Source organism: Tympanuchus pallidicinctus, unplaced genomic scaffold (genome assembly GCF_026119805.1).
Source record: "Tympanuchus pallidicinctus isolate F22 unplaced genomic scaffold, pur_lepc_1.0 scaffold7, whole genome shotgun sequence".
NCBI classification, from domain to species: domain Eukaryota; kingdom Metazoa; phylum Chordata; class Aves; order Galliformes; family Phasianidae; genus Tympanuchus; species Tympanuchus pallidicinctus.
The window spans coordinates 15790760-15809811 of NW_026294791.1; the positions used below are offsets into that span (position 1 = coordinate 15790760).

Consider the following 19052-nt stretch of genomic DNA (forward strand, 5'->3'; position numbering starts at 1 on the left):
CAGGTTTAAATGGCATTTATTGAAAATCTCAGGGGTTTGCATAATTTTATTCAACATCCACAAATCTTAAAATGTTTAATTTTGAATACAAATACCATTAAGAAAAAAATTATAGATACATGTCCTTTCTAAATTTTATACAGTCAAAAGCAATCTACTTCTCAAAATCCAAATGAAATGTTATTCCATGACAAGTTTAAATGCCACATCCTTCACCTATAATACACATTCCAGCTGCCACTATCAAAGCATTTGTAGCTTTTTGCTGTATGGTTTTCTACAGCAAGCCCTGAAGAGGGAGAAAATACAGTAAGCTTTCTTAGTTATAAAATAATTTCACCTCAACTCTGCTGACAGTTGTATTTTCCTTCTACCAGGGACTGCTGTCTATATTAAAAGAAACTGTTGAATTTTGCCTTATCAGAGAGATCTTCATTCATGAGCAGCTTAAGGCAATAAACCAGACTGAACAAAGATAAATGATGTGCCAACAAATGGCCTGTTTTGCTAATGGATTTATAACCTCTATCAGAGAGGCACAGCAGAGTTCCTGGGGAACATAATCCATTGAAGCGTCTCCAAAATGTGGCAGAGGTCTAAGCTGAAAGCTGGAATCCAGTAGCCTTGATGTAAGAGGTAGATGTCTTGGTTAGAGCTTCACTGAGCTGGTTCAGCATTTTGTAGGTGGTTTGTAGGTACAACAGGTAGCATCATGTTGTGATGCAAGTGAAGATTCTTTTAGCAAAAGGGACAGGCCCCTAAGAATCCTTATTCTCACCCTGATGGGACCTGATCAATAGCTTGGAAGTTGACTCCAATGAGCTTTGGCTTATGTCCTAATGCAGCTACACGTATGTACTGGTGGTGGGAGATGCATGGGGAAATGGCAGTACAATACTATTTGCTACTTCATCAGGAAGAATTAACATTTCTTAGACTTTATTTTGATTGCAGGAATAAACTTTCTAATTCACAGCATTATGGGGAAAGAGAAGATACGCAGCATGTAAAGAGAAACACACTTATTTTGGACACAGCTTTACCAAAGGAAAAGGTAGCTCAATAGCCGTTGGAGTTCTCTAGAACAAGTTCTGAATGGAATAATACTTCTAGTGATAAAAATTACTTAAAGATATTGTTGCTGGGTCCCACTGTCTAAAGTTGAAGTGGCATTACTACGTACTGTAGCCCTTACTGCTTTATCTGAAGCAATTGTTTCTTTGTCTAGTGACCCTGTCTTTTCTCCATTAAATCACTTCTATTCACAGGAAGCGTTTAAAATTGCAATTCTGCTGTTCATGCCTAGGTCCAAGAACAGGCACAGTGCTAATACACATACTGTCTTTAACACATCTATACAGGAATTCATTGACTTGGCACGCTGTAAAAACGAGTAAGTTTGAACTCTATTTAAAACTAGTTAACTATTACACATCAGGGGTTTTTTGCAGAAATGCTCCATAATCTTACTATGCTTTTTTTTTATCTGGAAAGCATACAGTCATTAGAAATTTGAATTCTGAATTTATTGCTCACTTAATGTCTTATCTATATAAACAGCTGGATATGCAAACACTGCTTACTTGGTTGAGTGTACTCACACATGTAGAAGAGTTGTTATGGTAAGCAAAAGGAGAATGCATAATTGAACAGCTTTGGTTTTTGAAGCCTATGTAAATCACTTGATTAACTGCTGAATTAGTCATAGACATGTAGTAGACAAATAAAAAATAAATTGGCAAATAAAAGGGATTTTGAGACTTTAGAAAAAAAACAAAAACGTTTGTTTTCACATACCATGACCCCTTTCCCTTTATTAAAGGGAAAAGAAATAACATCTGAAATAACTACTTGAAAAAATACTATTATAGGAGGTTACAATATGTAGAAGTTCATAACCCACACTTCCAGGTGTGTGTGCTTTTATCTGTATACAATATAGTTGTCTCTCAAATCTCATGTAACAGACAAAAAAGAAATAGGGCTGTACAATTATAGAAGAGTTCTTCAACAGAAATCACTTATTTTCTCCAGTTCCCTTCAACATCACTTTCACATTGACAGTGCTTCTCTTAAAGTGCTGATGTTAATCATCTATATATTAAAATAATAAAAAAATCTCATTTTGTTCTCCCAATGTTTCCATGTGATGCTTTACCCACAAGCTGAAGATTTTTTAAAACATGTAACTTTGAAAATAAGTGACTGTCACCAGGCTGCTCTCATGGGCTACAATTTTTAGGCATGTGTAAATTTGTTCGATGTTAACCAGCAAACCAACTCATATCTAAAGTTACCATTTAAAATTTTATGTGAACGTGAAAAAAAAACCCACCAATATTAACAATATTTTGCATATGTACCAAGCATCCTGTGCACTGTTCAGTCAGTAACAATCATTAACAAATGCTGTAAGCATAAAAAGTGTTAATAGCAGCTGCAAAAAAAATAATGGAAGAACTTGGGACAAGGCATTCTGTTCATCTTTAAAAAACAAAAAAACAAACAAAAAAAAAAAAAATTGAAAACCTGATGTGGCTACTGCCTATTCGAAGGACTCTCAAAGAGGTTTCTTTTTCTTACACAAAGCAGTTTCTTGCCCTCCATTACCATGTTATACTGTTACAATCATACTGAATGTTAAGTTCTACTTTTTCTCTTATCTTCAAAGAGACTTTTCAACATGTAAACCTGAACAGCTGATACCACCACCATTACTCCCAAGTTGACCATGGACCAGAAATTCACTCTGTCAAAGTTGCTTTCTTGTATGTTTCGGTCACGAGCTTCAAATGCTCTGAGCAGGGTCTGAATCTGGACGCTTTTGCTCAATCTGGCTTTGACGCTGTTGATGGATTCCTAGTAAGTAACAAAAGAATATTTTTAGAAAATCAAAAAGCACCTTAAATTGATAGCTTGCAATTCGTACAAAAAATACTGGATTAATACTTTAAATTTCTTGCCAAGAAGTCAGTTAATTTAAGATCTGTACCTCTTCAGAGTTTCGATTAATTCATTTTAGACTGTTTATCATAGAATTGAATTGAAAGGAATTTTTAAGGGCCATCTAGTCTAACTCCCCTGCAAGGAACAGGGACAGCCAGAGCTTGAGAGGTGCTCAGATCCCTATCCAGCCTGGCCTTCAATGTCTCTGAAGTGGGTCTCCCACTGTGCCACCTAGAAGGACTTAATTAACACAGCACTAAGGTTATATAGCAATGTCTTCCACTCTTAAAGGTGGAAGGGGAGGTACAAGGGAAATCAGACCTAATTTTTCATTTTTTATTTTTAATAATCCATTGTATCTTAGGGAAGTGCAATTGCAGGTACTTAGAAAAGTAAAAAGCATTTGCTTCTAACAAAGTAATCTCAAAACAAGTGTTTTTTGTTTTTTTTTTTTTCTGCTGGATAATCAAGTTGGTTTTTAGTGCAAACTACCAGCAAGACTAGAGCTGTAAAAGAAAAGTAGTAGTATAATGTTATATCCCCATCTCCTCTTTTCAGCTTTAAGAGTAGTAGCCATAGGCTGCTACTTGAGCTTTGAAACAGAAGCATAGTTTGGACCCCCAAAATTTGTTAAATATGACGACTGGAGGTTCTGCAGTGGGATTAGTAACACAGTTTGGCTTAGGGAATCAGAGAAAGTACACTGACACTTCAGCTATAACAGGAACTCACTGTCCCAAGTTTACTCAGTAAGCACCTATTCCAATAACATTAGAAGTTTAATCTAGAGCCTAAATGATGACTTCATGAAGCTCTGATTTACTGGGCCTTATATTCCTGATACTGAAAGTTCAGAGTCCTCCAGTAATAAGTAGAGTAAGGGGTACATATGCTACAACAGGATACTTTAAGTCAGTAACACTTTCTGCATGGATTTTTTTGTTTTGTTGCAAGCTTAACAAATATTTCACAAGTGTTACTTTTGGATGCCAAGCTATTTTGCAGTGATACTGAAATTTGTAAGTTACACAATAGTGAATATCAATGCCAGAAAAGTGCTATAAAAAAAACCTTTTCCCATTTCCCACAGCAAATACATTGTTTCAGAAGCTACTAAGCATTCATTTAACTCCTCAAAGAACAAGGAAACTATGTCATAGTCTAAGTAAACAATAGCATCAAACCCTAACATTAACTTTACAAAAATTGTAAGATCTGCAAAGCCCTCAAAGACAATTCCTGTATTTACTCTTCTGGAAGAGATACCTGTATGTACATGAACAGCCAATCCATTGAAGTACTCTTTGTGATTACTGTAGGAGGGATTTTCTTCACACTTGCCTATACAAATTTCTTATTCTCCAGTTGTCTTGATTAGGAGCTTAAAGAACATCTGGCTTCTCAGATTCAGCATTTGATTCTAACTACTTAAACATCATACTATACATGTAAAGAATCTCAGATCTTTAACATTCTGTTCTATTGTTTAAAAATGTGTGGTTTATTAGGAGGAATAGAATACAATGTCATGTTTTATACAAGTGTCTTCAGTCTTTGTGGATGCTGTTTTGTTGTCTTAAAAATAAGTAAGCAGATCATCTCTGTTGTAAGTTTGCTACCAGCAAACAGTTCTACAGAGAAACCAAGCAATTCTCTGCTTCTAGAATAACCTAAAAGCAATCATTCAGTGATGCTGGAAGGAAATAAAAGCTTTGAGCAGTAGTCTTTATTCTAGATCAAACAGGACCAGTATACAGTTTAAGCAAACATTACCATTTGTAATAACTGAAAATCCTAACTGTGGCTGCTGTGATTGCAGACTGGAACTGACTTGACTTGAGCATGCTTTCACTATGAAAAAAAATCATAAGCAAAACAGCTAGGAGAGTAGGTCTTTTGTTCTCTTGGGGTCATCTGAGAAGTATAAGCCCTTCCCTGAAGTTGCTTGATACCTCGGGACATTATGTGTAATGTCTGCTACATCAGGAAGGCATAGCACCTACTTCTCTCCATGTACCACTATGCTCCACAGCCCTTAGTGGTTCACTACTGCTCTTCTCAAGGTCAGCAGAATCGCACAGATTACCTCCTGATGAGTTTATGAAACAGAAAAGATGCAAATAAAATCTGGAAAACCAAACTAAAAGAGAAAAATTAACCCTTGTGCTGGCTGGCGTACTTCTGGAAAGATAGGAACAAGGAGCTTAGCCAGTACTTTGTTTTTAAACGCACGATGAAGAAATCTATGCACGTTCCAACTGTGTTGTTGGGATTAAGTAATACTTAAATGGAATGCATATCTAGTTTTTTTGCTACTAGGGGAAAATGTCAAATTTTAGTAATATTAAGAAAGGAAGCTGGATGGAAAAGGGAATTATTTTGATAGATACACAGTCTTTTTTTGCTGATTAAGGATCAGTTTCTAAAGTATTCTCAAGTTTCTGTTTGGAAATAAGAGACTCATGGTGCTGGGCTTCATCTGTAGCAGAACAGTTTCTAGGGTGATATGCCAGAATGGCATGTATATTTTTTTCCAATTATTCCTATGTTAAGAAGAACTAAGGATCCAGTACTAACCAGAATATCTTCTAGTTTCATATCTAGAAGATCTGTGCCTGTAACATACTTCTTCCAGTCCTCTTGATCTTGTCCTTCTTCCCCCATATTGTCCAGGATCAGTTCAAAGAAAATCACCTTTTCAGAAATGGTACTGAATGTATTGTCAAAGCAGAACATGTAATCCCCCTCTTCTGTCTCCACCCTGTGTATATAAGCATATAATTGAATTAGGTATGCTTTCTGTGCTGGTTCTAAAAGAGCAAGTTTTATAAGCAAGCTTTCCTCTTCAAAACTAAAATTGTGCAGTTAAAAAGCTTATGTATTTTTTACATGAACTTAACAACTTTACTGTTAGTTACAGCAAAACCACCCCACTGACTTAAAATCAGCTTAAAATCATCAAGGTAACAGCTTATTTTCCTCTTCCTTTATTTGAATTTTGAATTGTTAATGATTAAGAAGTATCTGTAATATGAGTAGAATTCTTGTACTGGTACCAAAATACCAATAATACGTGCCTTGATAAAAGGACTGGGAAAAGGGGGTGCTTTGCAGCTTACTGCTCACATGACTGTAACAAGGTCTTTTGATGTGATGACCGCACCATTATTTTTGTTTAATGACCATTACCACTCATCATTAGAGCACAAATATACTTCATTCCATGGTAAAGTCCATATAAAAAGCATTAAGTGTTCATAAACAGGTAACTGATATTCTCAAACTGTTCTAGTAAAAAGCCTTTTATAATACTAAGAAATGAACAGTAGTATTCAGCCTTGATTTCAGCCATATTTGCTAAAGAAACCAGAGCAGTGCTTTGATGTAACACTTCTCTGGAGTTAAACTTACGTATGAACTCCATCTGATTTTCTTTCATCAAAAACTAAAGTTTCACCTTTTGGAGAAAGTAGATGAAAATCAACATCTAATCCTGCTCCATCTAGAACCTGTGAAACAAACAAACTGTTCACACTGCTGAATGCAACACCTTTAGGAAAGGAACTGACATAGAATTTTAAATTGGTTAGATACAGATTAAAAACAGTTCCAAAAGCATTTTAAGTTTCTAAGAATGTGTGCAATTTCATTAAGGGACAACCTTGGAACACCAGCAGATGCTAAAAGCCCGAGTTTCTGTGTCATCATGAGTAAATATCAGAGTTAGTTCAATGGTGGAAAAAGATTTTATAACAAAGGTTATGTGTAAACTCATATATATTTGTAAAAGAACACAATCTATGCAGCACCATCTCCAAGATCTGCTGGATGAATTAACGGTCAGGACTGGACTTGCTATGCCCATTACAGATACATCACTGACCTCATGAAGATAACAAGGTCTAAACTCTCCCAGGGCATTCTTATTTCCCAGAAGTAGAAAGAATTGAAGGCATTTAGTTTCCAGGCTCATAATAAGCATATACAGTATTACAAGGCTGTGCTGCTTTAACCACTGATGTGGCTACAATCCATATCACCGTAGAAATACAGTTCTTATGTCACGACTTCACCCTTTTACCTTCCAGGGAGCTCTTGGAACACAGCAGCCTACTTCAACTGAAGTGGAGAACAAAGTTCAAACTGGCTGAAAATGATCTAGAGGCTTACCAAAAAGAGAAAGGGCAGCAAAGATACATAGCTAACATCCGATCAGAGTTAAAACACAGACAGTGATACACCTTCAGGGCTATGGTACAACCCAAACATACTGGGACAACGCTTCTTACCAGCACTGTGTTTATGGCATTTTATTGGCTGGTAGCATTAAGCTTTAGCCACTAAAAATTCAGGATAGTTTAAAAAAAAAACAAAACAAAAAACATGTATTTCCAGTAATATATGGAGCTTCTTTTCTACACGTTCAGATAGAAAAACAAAACCACCATTAACAGTACTGCAGAGAAATTTACGCCTGGGTGAAAGTAAGTTTACTGTTTAAGATTTCTTTTTCCTTTGTGCAATAAAGCTTAAAGACTGCTGTGATTACTTTGCACTGACATTTTAAAGCAGGATTTTATTTTAAACTTTAGCTTTGCTTAGAGCTGCGTTGAAGCTTTGTTCACTCATCAATCTTTGATTCCTGCTCAGTGCTGCACAGAGCAGAAATAATTAGAAAACTTCGGGACTTTCAGCTTTATGTTTCTAAAGCAAGAGGGAAAAAAGAAAGGGGGGGAGGGAGGGTGAGAGCCTGCACGCCTGTGATCGCAGCACGAAGGGCACGAGGCCTTACGAAAAGCTACATCTGGAAAACTTTCGTTGCAGAGATAAAGAGGTTTCATAGGAGCGCAGACAGGCAGGCAAGGCGTAGGGCTGCTGCTATGCAAGGTCACAGCCGCTAATATCCTGCTTTAAAGAACGGCAACTTAAGACCTGATAGCGCACACAAAGGAGCCTATTAATGTAAGGCAAGAAAGAAGGATCGCTGTAAGCCTCTCCCTTCCCCGGTGCCGCAGAGGGGTCAGGCCGGCATCCCGGCGCGCAGAGGCGACCGAATGGGCCGCTACCCACGCAGCCCCGGAGCCCAGCGACAGCCCACAGCCCTCACAGCCGGCGGCCGCCGGAGGTACGTGAGAGGGACTCGTGTCGGGCGGAGCCGTCCCGGAAAGGTGCGGCGGAATCGCGGCCGGATTCGGAGGGCCCCGCGAGGCCCCGCCCGCCCGACCTGGTACTCGAGCTCCAGCGAGGCCTCCTTGCGCATCGGCTGGTAGAAGCACTCTTTGCGGCCGGCCGGCAGCGTGAAGGTGAAGTCGCTGTCCAGGGACGGGCTGAACTCGGTGGCGCCGGGGGGCGACAAGAGCGTCGCCAGGCAGCCCAGCAGCAGCAGCGGCGGCGGCAGCCGCGGCGGCCCCATGCCGGCAGCGCGGCGCCTCCCGCTTCCCGCCCACGCCTCGCGAGCGGCTGGCCCTCGACGCCCAGCGTGCACCGCGACTGGACGCGCCGCCCCCGCCACAACGCGGTCGAAACGCGGCTCCGGGTTGGGGGCGGTCGCGCGCGCGCTGTCGCTGCTCCCGGCAGGTGTGGCGTGGGGCGGAGCTGCGCTTGCGCCTCGGGCAGGACGGAAGAGGCGGGTACTGCGGTAACGGTCCGCGCCGCTCGGGGCCGGAGGTTGAGCCGCGTGTGGAGAGCTCGGCGGCGTCTGCTGAGGTACTGTTGCTCGGGATACCGGGAGCCGGCCGGCCGACCGCCCGCCCCTTCCCGCTTCTTTTCCCCACGCTGTAGGCCGGAGCTCCTGGCTGTTTTTCAGAAGCAGCAGTTCTGGAGCTGCGCGTGCTTCGTGAACGAACACAGAGCCTTTTTCCTTCGGTAGCGCCGTGAGTGAAAAGTTGCGTTTATCTGCTGAGTACCAGAAGCGTATGGGACGTACCCTTATGTTTGGGAATAAAGTATTTTCTTCCACTCTTGTTTATTTCATCCTTTATAAAACTCTAGAATATCTCTGTAAATTAAGTTCGTGTACGCTTACTGATGTTCTGATGGTACTGTAGCCGTGCCGATGGAGTACAGCATGTGGGCTCGTTCTAGAAGTGATGATGAAGAACTGCTCGTAGCCGTGGAGTCGTTACGCAGTCAGCTGAGGAGAACTGAGAAGAGCCTACAGAGCGTAGGGGCAGAGCTTTCCAGGTGTGTGTGTTCGGGTGTGAGAGTGGCTGTCCCTTGTAGTGTAGTTGTATCGAGTGTGACGGGTTGCTGCGATTCCTCTTGTGTTTTGGGGTGCTCTTATGAGCAACTGAAATAATGAAGAAATGTGAGGTAACAGCTTCTTGCTCTTCCTCCTAGCACTGGTACAAGGGAACATGCTGACTGCTGCTTTGATGAGGCTGTAGACCTCACCCTGGAGGACCTCGTTCAGCTTAACTGCAACAGTCAGTGCTCTTCCAACTGCAAGAAGACTGTTGGTGAAATGTATTGCTGGGATTTTCAAAGAAAATCCAAGGTAAATATGCACTTCATAGACAGTTTTTGCTGTTCCTGTCCGTTCTGTATTCTGTATTTATGGAATTTTCTTGCTCTCAGGTCTATGATATGCTTGATTGTTGACTGAATAGTCCTTAAGCCTAATGAGGTTTAAGTACGTTTATTCTGCAAAGATTCCTGTGATGTATATGTTCTTCCATGTGTGTATGTATGTTGAAATACATATTTATTTTTTGTCTAGCCGGACTTTATGCCTACAGCTTTTGATAAAGCTGTGGAAGAAAATGAACGTCTTAAGGAGAAACTGAATGATCTTCATGAGCAAAATGCATCTTTGGCTTCTCAGAACCGTTACCTAAAGAATAGAGTTGAAACAACAAACTTGGAACTAATGGAGTCAAAAACAAGAGTATGTATCTTTAATGTATTTTGTTCTATTCGTCTTTCGTATTTAAACTTTAAATATTCTTTACAGTTTTTTAGTAGCTCTAAATGTATCATCTGTTCAGTGATATTTTGGAACAGGGGAGTTTGTAATCAAATTCTTCATGAACAAATCATATACATATTAAGTATAAATTCTGTCTATTAATGTTCCAGTTTAAATTATAAAACCAGTGAGACAAGTTGGAACGACCACTTGGTATACTAAGTGATGTGTCAAGGGGAGAAGAAAGCCTTTCCTGCTCCTCACGTCATAAATCTTAGTTTACTAATAAAGAGGTGAAAGAATAAGCTAGTTAATTCAGAGATGTAGTTAGTACTGTACACTCATGTGGCTAAGTATAATTTTCACAAATATATATAGTGCAATTAAGTAGATTAGAGAAGTATTTGCCTGTCTGATGTGGACAGAACATGTAGAAGGTAAACATTTGGGGAAAAAATGAACAAGTTCAAACTGTAAAGCAATCACTCTACAATATAACGTATCAGGTGGGAGCGGTGCTAGGGAACTGGTAAGATGTTAAATTAGCAGAAAGTTGGAGTTCATTTTGTGTGTATGGGTACAAGCATCTTCTGCAGCAAATTGAAGAGCAACGTGTCACCCAGTAAGTATGCATCTCATCTAAATGTGTATATGCAAATGTTAGTGAAACCATAAATGTTTCTTTTTCAGATTTCTTACCTTGAGTCAACTTTAGGTACGCATTTAGTCAGCATTCCTAAGTTAGAAGAGCGAATTGTAACTTTGGAAGCAGAAGTTTCAGCACAAGATAAAATTCTAAGGTAATGAACACACTTTTTAGCAGTCATGAAGTCTGATTGAGAGTTCAGTCTCTTTTCTAAGGTTGTGTAATATCTGGTTCTATGTGGGTCATGTAATCTGGGGCTTGAAACTTTCACTTTGGAGCCATATGTAGGAAGGGTGAAATGTTTTATTTTGTACCAGTGATTTTATATGGAGAATGAACATCAAGAACCAGAAGAACATGGTAAAGGTAAAATAAACCAGTTTACATTTAAATGTGAACGTCCTTATAATGAGATCCACTCAAAACTGATTCTGTGCTGTGTGACTGTATGACTTCTGTAATGAACAAACATATTTACAGATGTCTGTGTACCATGCAGTCTAAAAGATTTTTTCTTTACGAATATATTAAGACAAATGATCAAATAAAGCTAATGTAAACAATATCCAGAATGTGTCAGGGGGCACAGCTGGCTGTCAGTTTATCTAAAAACTTCATGCTAATAATAGTAAGTAATGCCTCAAAAGTCAGTTCTCACAACACAAATAAAATACCTTAAACATCCCAAACAGCACTAATGTATGTGTTGTCCTGTCAAACCTGTTTTTAGAAAAACAGTGGTTTTAGTGTTTAGATGTTACACCACAAATCCAGTTGTCTGCTTCTTGGCATCCACAGCAGCTGATGGCTGCTGATGAGGTTTGGACATTGCTCCAGGTGTATTGCTTGGAAGTCTTGAAACTGTTGGTGTTCCAAACCTGGTTTTGAGAGCTGCATCATGTCTCAAGCATGTGCAGAAAAGAAATACATACATACATTTTCTCCACAAAGTGTAGATAAATAATTCTTAACCAAAATCCTTCTGTTTTTAAATCATACTTTGCTTACTTGCAGAGACACAGAAAATAAACTAGAACAAAGCCAGAAAACAGTAGTGGAAAGAGAAAGCGTGTTGCAAAGATACAAAAAGGACTGTGAAAATCTGAAAATTGAGTTAATTGAACGAAATGAGCAAGAAAAAAGGTGTGTTCTTAGTATTACTAATAAACTGAATATAAAATAGTAATGCTCAAGTGTTTCTTACATGTACTTACTTTGTGGAATTAAAGCTTCTCTACTTTATAAATATTACTTTAAAAAAACACATGGAGGGGAGAAGAAGTCTTTCTGTTATGACAGTATTAGCTTTTTTTTTTTAAATCTAGAAAATTGCTAGTAATTGCAGGTTAATAATTTACACTAAAATGTAACTTAGCTACCTATCCAGTTTAGTGCCTCTATTTTCTCTCCAGAATAGAGGCACTGCAGTGGAGAGCAGATGTTGATCATAATGTATTTTTCCTGAATTATTTTTGACTTTGCTTTGCAAGGATCTACAGTATATACTTTTTGTGTCTCAGATATATAACCTTGTAATGAACAGAACTAGTCAAGAGTACAAAGTGCTTTATTTTTGGGGGGAAGTAATAAAAACACAACTTCCACAAGAGATTTGTAGAATCATAGAATGGTTTCGGTTGGAAGTAACCTTAAAGATCATCTAGGTCCACCTCTCCTGCCGTGGGTAGGCAGACCTTCCACTAGATCAGATTGTCTTTGTTATCTTTAATCTTACTTATCTGTATGTTTTCAGTGTGTAATTCTTGCATTTCATAACTGCCCCTTCCCCCCCATCTCCCTCCCTTTCCAACCTCCGAAATGAGTAATGGTGGAAGAAATTAAGAAGGGTGAGGAGGAGCAAGATACATACGTGATCTGAAATAGTCTTTGCTTGCTTCTTTTGAATGCTTGTTTGTGTAATACCATCCCAGTCTATTTCTTTTACATATTGATGTCGTCTCTCCAGTATCCCCCAAATAATTTATCCTTTGATCTGTTCCTATCAGACCTAGCATAATTCCAGTTACAGGAGCTCCGTTCTGCTCTTTGAATTTTGCTTTCTTATCATGGATACTGTCTCAATCTCTCGCAGGGACTTTTACCTGGAGGGGAAAGGGGAGGTAGGAGAATGACTTGAAAAATGAATCTTTTTTGAAGAGCATCAGAAGTATTTATTTTTTTTAGTAGTATTATAATTTTATTTTAATACACTGAAATGACCCATAAAATGAATTCACACCAGGTGGCACACTTTCGTCTAGGAGCTTAGTTAGTTAGGAAGCAAAAGAAGTGATCTGAAGCTGTTAATTCCATTGTTTTTTCCTGTTTCTGGAGGAAATAGTTACCTAATTGCTAAATTCTGATTTTTTTAAAGCTGCTATGTTGCATTGCAGAGCAGAACAACAAAGAAATGAAGCTTTACTGAATGCTGAGGAGCTAACAAGAGTTTTCCAAAAGTATAAGGAGAAAATAACTGGAAGGTTTGAAAAGGTGAGATTTTGTTTGTTTGTATGTTTTGCCACTCTGTGATGATTTTGCTTTTGCTGTGTTGGGCAGCAAACAGCTATGTTATTTATGGATCACTTTTTTTCCTAGTGGCAAAATCTTGAGAGTTGGGATGGAGTAGGCAACTTTTGTATCAATAACTTCACTTACCTTGTTGTTAAACTCTTCGCACAGTATGGTTATGCATCCAAGAAAATTATGTTTCTTGTCTCTTTCTAGCTGGGAATCATGTGTTTTACAGGTGCATCTTTATAATCATCTTTATAATTTGTCCAAAGAAACATAGCTAGAGAATGGCTGAAATTAATACCCAAATTTCTGATGGTCAAAAATGTTTGCTGGTTTGCATGAGAATAAGTCTTGAGACCATTGCCTCTGATGGAAAATTTTTACTGATTTGACTTCTCTTCTTGTGGAATGAGGTTACCAATTTTAAACCAAAGTGACATAACATTCTCTCAAATGATAGGGGAGGAAAAGGAAACTTTCCTGACAATTTTCTTTTTCTCACAATGGCGAGCAATATGTTTGTGCTTAGCAGGAGAAAGTAAGGGAAGAAGAAAAACCAAAACCAAAACAGCATTGATTTATAGTAATTTTCTAAAAAGCCTGTTGACTTTCAAAGTTTAGACTATTTTTATAATGAAAAAAAATACTTTTTAAGGTTCAAGCTGAAGGAGCACGTTTAGAAAACTATATAATTAATTGTGAAAAGGAAAGAGAGAAGTTGAATGAAAAATGTGTCAGCTACAGAAAGCATCTATACATCCAAGATGAGCAATTAAGGTAACAAAATCTTTTTGAAAAAATCTGTACAGTTATTTGTGAAGAAATTTCATATTAAACTGTAACTGGGAAGCTGCTGCTCAATTCACGTAGTTCGAACCAAATCAGGAGGACCAGCATCAGTGAACACTTCAGGACTTCTCTGTTCTGTTTGTAGTGATCCCAATATTGGGCAGTTAAAAAGTAAATAAATTAAAGGCATAAACCTACACATTTTTAAGTGCTCTTCTGTAACTAATTCTTCAAAGTTTTAATCCCCCACGCTGCTACACTCTCAGTTAAAAGCACACTTCTATGGCCTGGGAGTATGATTTACCCTGTTCACGCACAGTTTCTGTAGGAAATGTGGGTACTCTGCCCATTCTTATACCTGTGCTTCTGCATTCAGTCTGCTAATGCACATGCTGGTGAGAAAGCATCCTAAGAGGTCATCTGCACTAACCTCCAGGTGTGAGCACCTATTTGTGCACTATACAGTCAGTCCCTAGTTGGAATGAAGACTTTTGTCAGCCTTCAGTGGGGAGGCTGCACTCAGATGTGAGGGCAGGCTTTGATGCTGGCTGCGATTTGAAGCAGTGTTTATCTTGCTAGTTTCCTGCTGTTGCATGCTTTCATGCTCTGTGACTATTTATTTTCAAGGCATTTTTTTCCTTGCTGATTTGTGCTGGAGTTGGCACTCATCAGGACCTTTAAGATAATTCAGTTTGCTAAGCCAACAGATAGCTAAGAAAGTGAATAACTTGCAGATGGTCAGAGTCCTATTCCCTCTCATCACTAGTAATAGAGTGTATAAGGAATACTAGATAACCTTAGTCTTAGTATATGACCCTAATTCTTTGTCATTTTAGGTATAGTTTTTTTATCCCATTTTTAAATTTCCTCGGCTTTAGCACATTTAAAGCCTTCATCTATTCCTTACCCTTATGATGATGCTTAAAACTTTAAGTTGTTTAAGAATAAGGGGTACTTTATTCTCTAAATTTGTTTTCTGGTGGCAGTTTGTATTGTCCTTATGAGAAGTGAAGGCTGAGTAAAGCAGACTTTCTGTCCTTTGGAGTTGATCCTAGACTTTGAGAGGGAAGAAACCTCTTAGCAGTGTTGTTACGTTGTTTTCCCCTGGTACTTCTAATGCTGGAAATCCTCATCTAATTATCTGTGTTGAGCTCTACCTATTGAATAGATGCCTTTTTTTAGGAAACTAAGGGAAGAGAATCACAATGCAAAAAAAGAAATTGTAACTCTAGAGGCAAAGAACAGTGAAATGATGTCAACGTTGAATCAGTCTACTCAGAAGATCCTTGGGCTTGAAAAGGAACTTAATGAGAAGAAAAGAGAACTTAAGGAGAAAAATGCTCTTGTCAGTGAAAATGCAGAGCTGAGAGCGCTTAATGCACAACAGCATGACAACCTGAAGTTATGCCATCAAGAAATGGAGAATTCCAGGCGAGAGCTCAACTTACTAGAAACCATAATTTCCCAATTGTCTTCAAGTACATCTGAAGAGGTACAGTAACAGATACATTATTCTAAATTGTGTTTTGTAACTTAAATAATTTTAACTGATATTGCATGGAAGTCTTGTGACATTGTTGAGAAATCATCTGAGTATAGTATCTTTTTTTTTTTTTTTCCGCAAGATGCGTGGAGTAAATGTTATTTTAGTTGAAATATTTAGTCTTCATCTTTGATTTAAGAACCAGGAACAGATGCTTTGGAGTTCATTAACTAGCAAGCATTTTAAATTACATTTTCTGTTCCTCTGTGCTACGCCCTGATTCTTTGGACAGAAGTATTACTTCAAAACAGGATGTCCAGTTATGTGAGACTGTAGTTCTCAGTTGAACATTGTGACATTTCTCTGATGGCAGATACACCATGTTATGCAGCCAGAGTTTGAGTCAACCTCAGTAATGGAGAAACTAGAGCAGAAGAGAGGTATTTTAGTAGTTTACTTTGCTTGACAGGTGAAGACACATCTTTCTTGACCACAAGTAATTTTTATTTTGTCAAGATGAACCTTAGCTTATTAATTTTGCACTAGTGAAGTTTTATCAGTAGCCTGTGGTTGTGGATGTCATAAAAAAAACGCTCAGGGCTGCAGAGAAACATGCAAGGTTAGGAGAGTGGACTGCATCAGTTCTCCTTCCTTTTGAAACATGAATGTGAGTAGCTGTATTGAAAACAAAACTAAAAATATTCTTTCTATACGATTGTGGAATTGCCAAAATGAAGTTGGCCAAAGGATGTAGTCATTTCAAATAAAACGTGATGTTTTGGGCTGCTGTGACTGTGGACATATTTGGAAGATCCTCAGAAGTCATTTAGTTGCCTTATTTGGAAAAATTTCATTCTAGAGAAAAATTAGAAGCTATTCTGATAATTTAATACAGTCACTGGAATCAGAAAGGAAGCATAATGTTAGATGTTCATCAAGTAGAATTTCTGACAGTATCGCAGTGTATTTAAATTCTCACGGCAAAAACACTCATGTTTCTGTACTTGTACAGAGATGAAGGGCTGAGGACCTTAATGCCTCTAATTTCTCCTAATGTGAGATGAGTCTGCAGTGCTCTGCAAGCACTTCAGAGAATTACTTTCAAGTTACCCAAGTTTTTAACATCCTGGTATGTGACTCATAAAACGGTAGTATAGGAAGTGAGCTAGTCATACTGTTAGGCAGTAAAAAGTTGATTTTGGTTTTCCTTTAACTTTTAGTTTAATTGGCATAACCTAAGACATCAGCTATCCAGTTCATCCACCAAAGAAGCTGTCTCTGAATCCTGTGAATCAAATAAACCTTTGACTGCAAGCCTAAGGTATAACTTTCTGTTTACTGAGCAAGAGCGGGCAGATATTTGGTACCAGAACTAGCCTGTACAAAGAGTTACTAAATAGTTATCTCCTTCTGTATAACAGCACTGGATTAGCATCAAAGGAAGCTGGAAAGCCTCACACAAACTTATCTACCTGTAATACAGTTGAGCATTTATTGAATGAAAATGAAAGACAAGAAAAAAGACGGCTATGTGGTCTGGAAACAGAGCCTGTCAAATTGATCAAAACTCAAGAAGGTAAGCTCAACAAAACTTCTGGCAGTTCTGTCTGATTAATCTGCAGAAAAGGAATTTTGCTTTTGGTGGAGTTCAAATTTGTTTCTTATTGTGTGTGTATTTTTTTGTCTTTCAGTAGATGTATTTTAGTTGAATAGGGAGCACTTTGTCACCTAAAAGTTCTGTAAATTGTCAGACTCTGTAGGCACAGTGTTCTTCTAGCTCTTTATGTTCTGCAGCAATATACAAGGTACAAGTTGTGTTGAAATGGAGCCACGTATGTTTTTTTTTTCATGAGTTATATTAATATCTCCATGTTATCTTTGATCTGTCTGTGTCTTGCTGCTTGAGAACTTCTCCAGTTGCCTCTGCAGTTTGTTAGAGTGGAATAAAATTACTTTAGGGCAAATATGTAATAACTCTTCTTTGTCTTTTTTGATTGTTTTCCCATGAGACACAGCTTGTAGTTACATTATAGGTTAAAAAAAAAAGTTCTTGTTTCTGAATGCGATGTGTTAGTTCAGTATTCTGTCATTAAATTATATTTCTCCTTTTTGGAATGTATCATTACTTCAGTGCTTGTTTGCATGGTTTGTTTTTTTTTTTTTAAGCTTGAATTTATTTTTTTTGCTTTGAGAGAGGACAAAATGTCAACAGCTGGAACTTGTCAGCAAACAATTTGAAAAGGAGAGACAAAGATTCAAGAAAGAGATGGAAAAATTACGTGTTAAACTGGCAAAATTAGATAATGAGAATTTGTCTTTGAAGACCAGCATGGCTCAGAGAACCAGTCAGTTTCAAAGCATGCAGGAAGAGCTATCAGCAAAGACTTTAAAAACTAATGCCTTAAAGCAAGAAGTAAGTTTCTAATAGAAAGGAAAAAGTTCCAGGCGTTGCTTAGATCGATCATTAGAGACGGTTAAGATAATTGCTGTGGAGAAAATGCAGTTGTCATTCTAATTTAAAAAATTTGCCTCTTTTAGAACAACTTCAAGGTGGGAGTGACTTCAAGAGAAAGCAGGGGAACTTAAGGATAGCAGCCTCAGTTTATCTGTTGTCAGAAATCTCTAGTTTTTAATTTGATGTTCTTAGTGGGCTTTACTTCTGTTTTGCTTTGTTAAATGGAAAATGTGCATGGTCTTGTTCCTTTGTTAGGACCGAATTAACGTGGAGTCTTAAACAGATGTTTGAAGAACAGTTATGAGTCTTTTTCCTCACTGTGTCAATACATTTTCCAGAGATCAACATCATTAATGTGAGGAAAGAAATTAATCTTCAGCTGGCTCTTCTCCGATTTTAATAAGTTAAACTTTTAGTATTTACATGACAGTGTTAGTTACAGCATAATTTTATTTGCCGTATTTCCATATATATTATAAAATGCAGTTAATAATTACAGTGTATGTTACTGATAAAATAATCATGTATTGGAGAAATTTGAGGTAAATTGTCCCAAATTCTGCAATGATTAATGAAGATTATTAGAGCATATGAAAATAAATGAATGATGCCTTAAATTTAGTAAGGAATAAAAGTATCTAAAACAGAATCTGTCATAGGAAAGCATAGGAAAACACCTGAATTAGACAATAATATCTTAATGTTGGTTTCTTTGGGTTCTTTTTTTTTTTTTTTTTTTGCCTTATTTAATTCCAGATTGCAAAGAAAGCTTCTCAGCTTTCTGCACTTAAGAAACAATTGGAAGAAAAAGCTGTTGCTTATTCTGCTGCTGCAGCACGAAGTACTGAGTTGGAACAGGAACTCATGGTATGACATATTCAGTGAAAAACCACATTTGTGTGAAATGGCATAAATGAAAATCAGAGTTGAAACTGAAGTGGTATTGTTGCATGTATTTAAAACAGACTTTGAGATATGTTAGGGTATCTGTCTGATATTTTAGAGAGCACCGTTTAAAATTATATATGTACGTATTGTTTCAAATAAGATATACTTCTTCCTTGCTCTTGAGCATGGTAAGTTCTGAATTAACATTTTGCTGTTCCCTTTTGATGACACATACAACCAACATCTAGTTCTTGTGAAATGAACTGTAACACTACTCTTTATTCTGGGGAGATCAGAATTTCATTTGTGCTACTAAGAAAAACGTTAAGATTTTCCATCCTTTAAGCTAATTTTTTTTAATTCTTCATTTAATAAAATTAGTATTTTCTTCTCCTCAATAGAATAAGGCTACTCCTAAAGTAGA

General features: G+C 37.8%; 2 protein-coding genes across 8 annotated transcripts in view; one reads left to right on the forward strand and one right to left on the reverse strand.

Annotated features, from left to right (window-relative positions):
• TMED5 (transmembrane p24 trafficking protein 5) lies at positions 1-8677 on the reverse strand (the record flags this gene model as incomplete). The annotated part of the gene is made up of 4 exons (XM_052666756.1): positions 1-2859; positions 5524-5707; positions 6358-6455; positions 8171-8677. Coding segments are annotated over 4 exons (1008 nt in total), but the record flags the coding sequence as incomplete, so codon positions are not given.
• The window catches only part of CCDC18 (coiled-coil domain containing 18), a 27165-nt gene continuing 16684 nt past the window's right edge, over positions 8572-19052 (forward strand). For 2 of the 7 annotated variants that reach the window (XM_052665651.1, XM_052665652.1), the window contains exons 1-13: positions 8668-8819; positions 8994-9129; positions 9286-9442; positions 9665-9832; positions 10544-10653; positions 11514-11642; positions 12893-12989; positions 13669-13790; positions 14985-15294; positions 16506-16606; positions 16707-16861; positions 17478-17698; positions 18497-18607. In XM_052665651.1, the coding sequence (XP_052521611.1) occupies positions 9002-9129; positions 9286-9442; positions 9665-9832; positions 10544-10653; positions 11514-11642; positions 12893-12989; positions 13669-13790; positions 14985-15294; positions 16506-16606; positions 16707-16861; positions 17478-17698; positions 18497-18607 (1809 nt within the window). In that variant the 5' untranslated portion in view covers positions 8668-8819; positions 8994-9001. The other 5 variants (XM_052665649.1, XM_052665650.1, XM_052665648.1 and 2 more) reach the window with 5 other exon arrangements.